Source organism: Macrobrachium nipponense, chromosome 9, assembly GCF_015104395.2.
Source record: "Macrobrachium nipponense isolate FS-2020 chromosome 9, ASM1510439v2, whole genome shotgun sequence".
Taxonomy (NCBI): Eukaryota; Metazoa; Arthropoda; class Malacostraca; order Decapoda; family Palaemonidae; genus Macrobrachium; species Macrobrachium nipponense.
Window position 1 is genome coordinate 26250977 of NC_061110.1, and position 2500 is coordinate 26253476.

The following is a 2500-nucleotide window of genomic DNA, read 5'->3' on the forward strand; positions in this document are numbered from 1 at the left end:
ATATATATATATATATATATACACATACATACATGGATAGTCATAAACATTAACCAATACGTATACATTCTCTAATATAAATAACTCCCGTTGTACTATTTTTACTCAAGAATATTCTTGAAAAACTAACTCAACCGCAATGTTCTTTCTCAATCAATTCCAGATAACTTACGAGACGACTGGCGTTGTGCAGATGACATTCCTTCGACTACTGTCTTCCTACGCCTACCAGAACTTCACCTACAGCTGCGTCCAGTCCAAAGCGTGGTTTGATGAAGAGCAACTCAACCATGACAAGGCCATCATGCTCATGGGAGAGGATGAACAGATATTTTCCATCGACACCATCAAACCTGAAGTGCTCATCGACGGATGCGCTGTGAGTCTTTATTCTACGGTATTTCTTGGGATTCCAATCCTTCACTTTTCATCATATCTTATTTTTCCCTCTGCCTAGTTTCATTATTTTCAATGTGTGTCTAGTTTCCTCATTTTCAATGTGAGTAACACTTGGGCTTCCGTTCCTAGTTTACTTCTCATTAAATTATACTGGTACCTCTGACTCAAGTTCCATTATTTCCAGTGTAACACTAGTACTACCTGCTTCCTAACTGTGGAATTCTCGTTGCAGGCAAAAGGGGGTGTTCCGGGGAAGACGAATACAGTATTTGAAGTTCGAACCGAGGACCTGGAACATCTTCCCCTTGTTGACTTCCAACCGACTGATTATGGCCTCCCCAATCAGGCATTTGGGTTTGAGGCTGGGCCAGTATGCTTCAAGTAGAAACCCACAACTTTTAAATAAGACAGCAGCACAGAAACGTTCATCAGTAATGGAAGCTTTAACTCGGTTGACTTTTGCCTTCTCGCTGCTTCTCATTCCTGTTTCCTTATCGGAAATCTGGAAGTCTGAGATTGCACCAAGAAGAGTAGAAGACTGTGAAGCGAAACTGAATGTCTTTGGAAGTCAAAGTTGTTGTTCATTAAATTTTGAAGCATCATTTCGTATTCTTACTACAATTCAGCTTGGCCTTTTTGTTCTTGGAGTTCTTCGGAACTCTTTGAACAAAAAGTATGAGCCCAATTGTATCGGAAGACACGGCCCCACTGGGCAGGAATCCTATGGTATTGATTCGGAAGCTGCTGTCGACCACAGTCTTGGAAACCGGCTTTGGACCTACTCTCTGCGACGATTGATGGATCTGATGACGACCCTGGCGCGAACCGACCCTATGCTAACCCAGAATGTTGACGACCAAGCAATGATGACCAATGCGATTATGACCATTATTCACCGTAGTGAACTATTGTGTATTGATGTAGCTAGCAGCATCTGTGAAAAACCCCATCCCAGAGCGCGTGACTTGGGAACTAAAAGGACCTGTGAGCAATGCCTTGAGGGTAATGCAAGGCCTGAGAGACGCGATGATGGTGTTATTAATATTTGTACAAAGTGTATACAGTTGGGAATTTTGTGCTTAATTATTGTAAGCAACAGAAGTGTCTTACGTGTCACTGCCAGTTCCTCTCTTCTGAATTTTCATCAACTTTTCTTGTATCTTTCCTACAGGGGCGATTTAAGATATTGCTTATATTTTAAGTATAGATTTTTTTACAATCTGTATAAAGTCCAAACGATGGAAGTGTCCTATTATGTTTTCTTATTAGACAAGAATGGATCTATTCTTGAATAATACTGCATTGTTTCATTCTCCTTATTTAGTGCCAACTAGTTTCATTTGACTTTCTTTGGTAACTTTTACATTATTCCCTCAGAAAGCTCACAAAAATGCAGGGCATCCTCGATAAACTTGAGTTGATCTATGGAATATAAACAATAAACTTTCAGATACTTTAAACTGTAATATGACATAAATTGGCAAGTAGTTTTTAAGCATAATTAGGTTACTGTTGACTGGAGGATGGCCCAACTCACTCACGAGGAATAGGCCTTATAAAACAAGAAAAAGAAGGGAAAGAGTGTTGTTTAACGTTGATCTCATCAACTAAAACAAATTTTTCTCTTCAGCATCTTATCTATACACAATTAAGTCATAAGATTTAATGTTTCATTCTCTCTCTGGTTTATCGCAAATTCGGTACAAGGCTTAGCCTACATGCCCAACGCAACTATACAGTGTGGTTATAAACTTAAGCATATATGTCCTATGCCTTAAGCAGGTGATATATCCTATGCTAAGTAAATAGACATGTAAGCATATGTCTTTGGAAAGCTAGATGTACACCACAGAAACGTGTAAACAGTGGAAAGGCGTATGATGGTTAATGTAAGGAAAATCCTGTCTACAGAAGAGGGTGACATGGTACACTGAAAAAAAGAAAAAGATTGGCGATACACACTTTTAGGCTAATAACCTGTGAGATGACAAATGAAGTCCTACATCATTATCAGCATATAGTCAAATTGACCTACATTAAATAACCGTAATGGATTAAATGACCAATGCTATCTAGAAGTCCATGGGTCAATTGTAAGGAT

General features: G+C 39.0%; 1 protein-coding gene across 1 annotated transcript in view; it reads left to right on the plus strand.

Moving 5' to 3' along the window:
- LOC135217853 (collagen alpha-1(XI) chain-like) overlaps positions 1 to 1696 on the plus strand; it is a 54872-nt gene extending 53176 nt beyond the window's left edge. Inside the window, 2 exon segments of the mRNA XM_064253866.1 lie at positions 164 to 379; positions 632 to 1696. Of these exon segments, the coding sequence (XP_064109936.1) occupies positions 164 to 379; positions 632 to 784 (369 nt within the window). The 3' untranslated portion in view covers positions 785 to 1696.
- Positions 1697 to 2500: the final 804 nt, after the last annotated feature.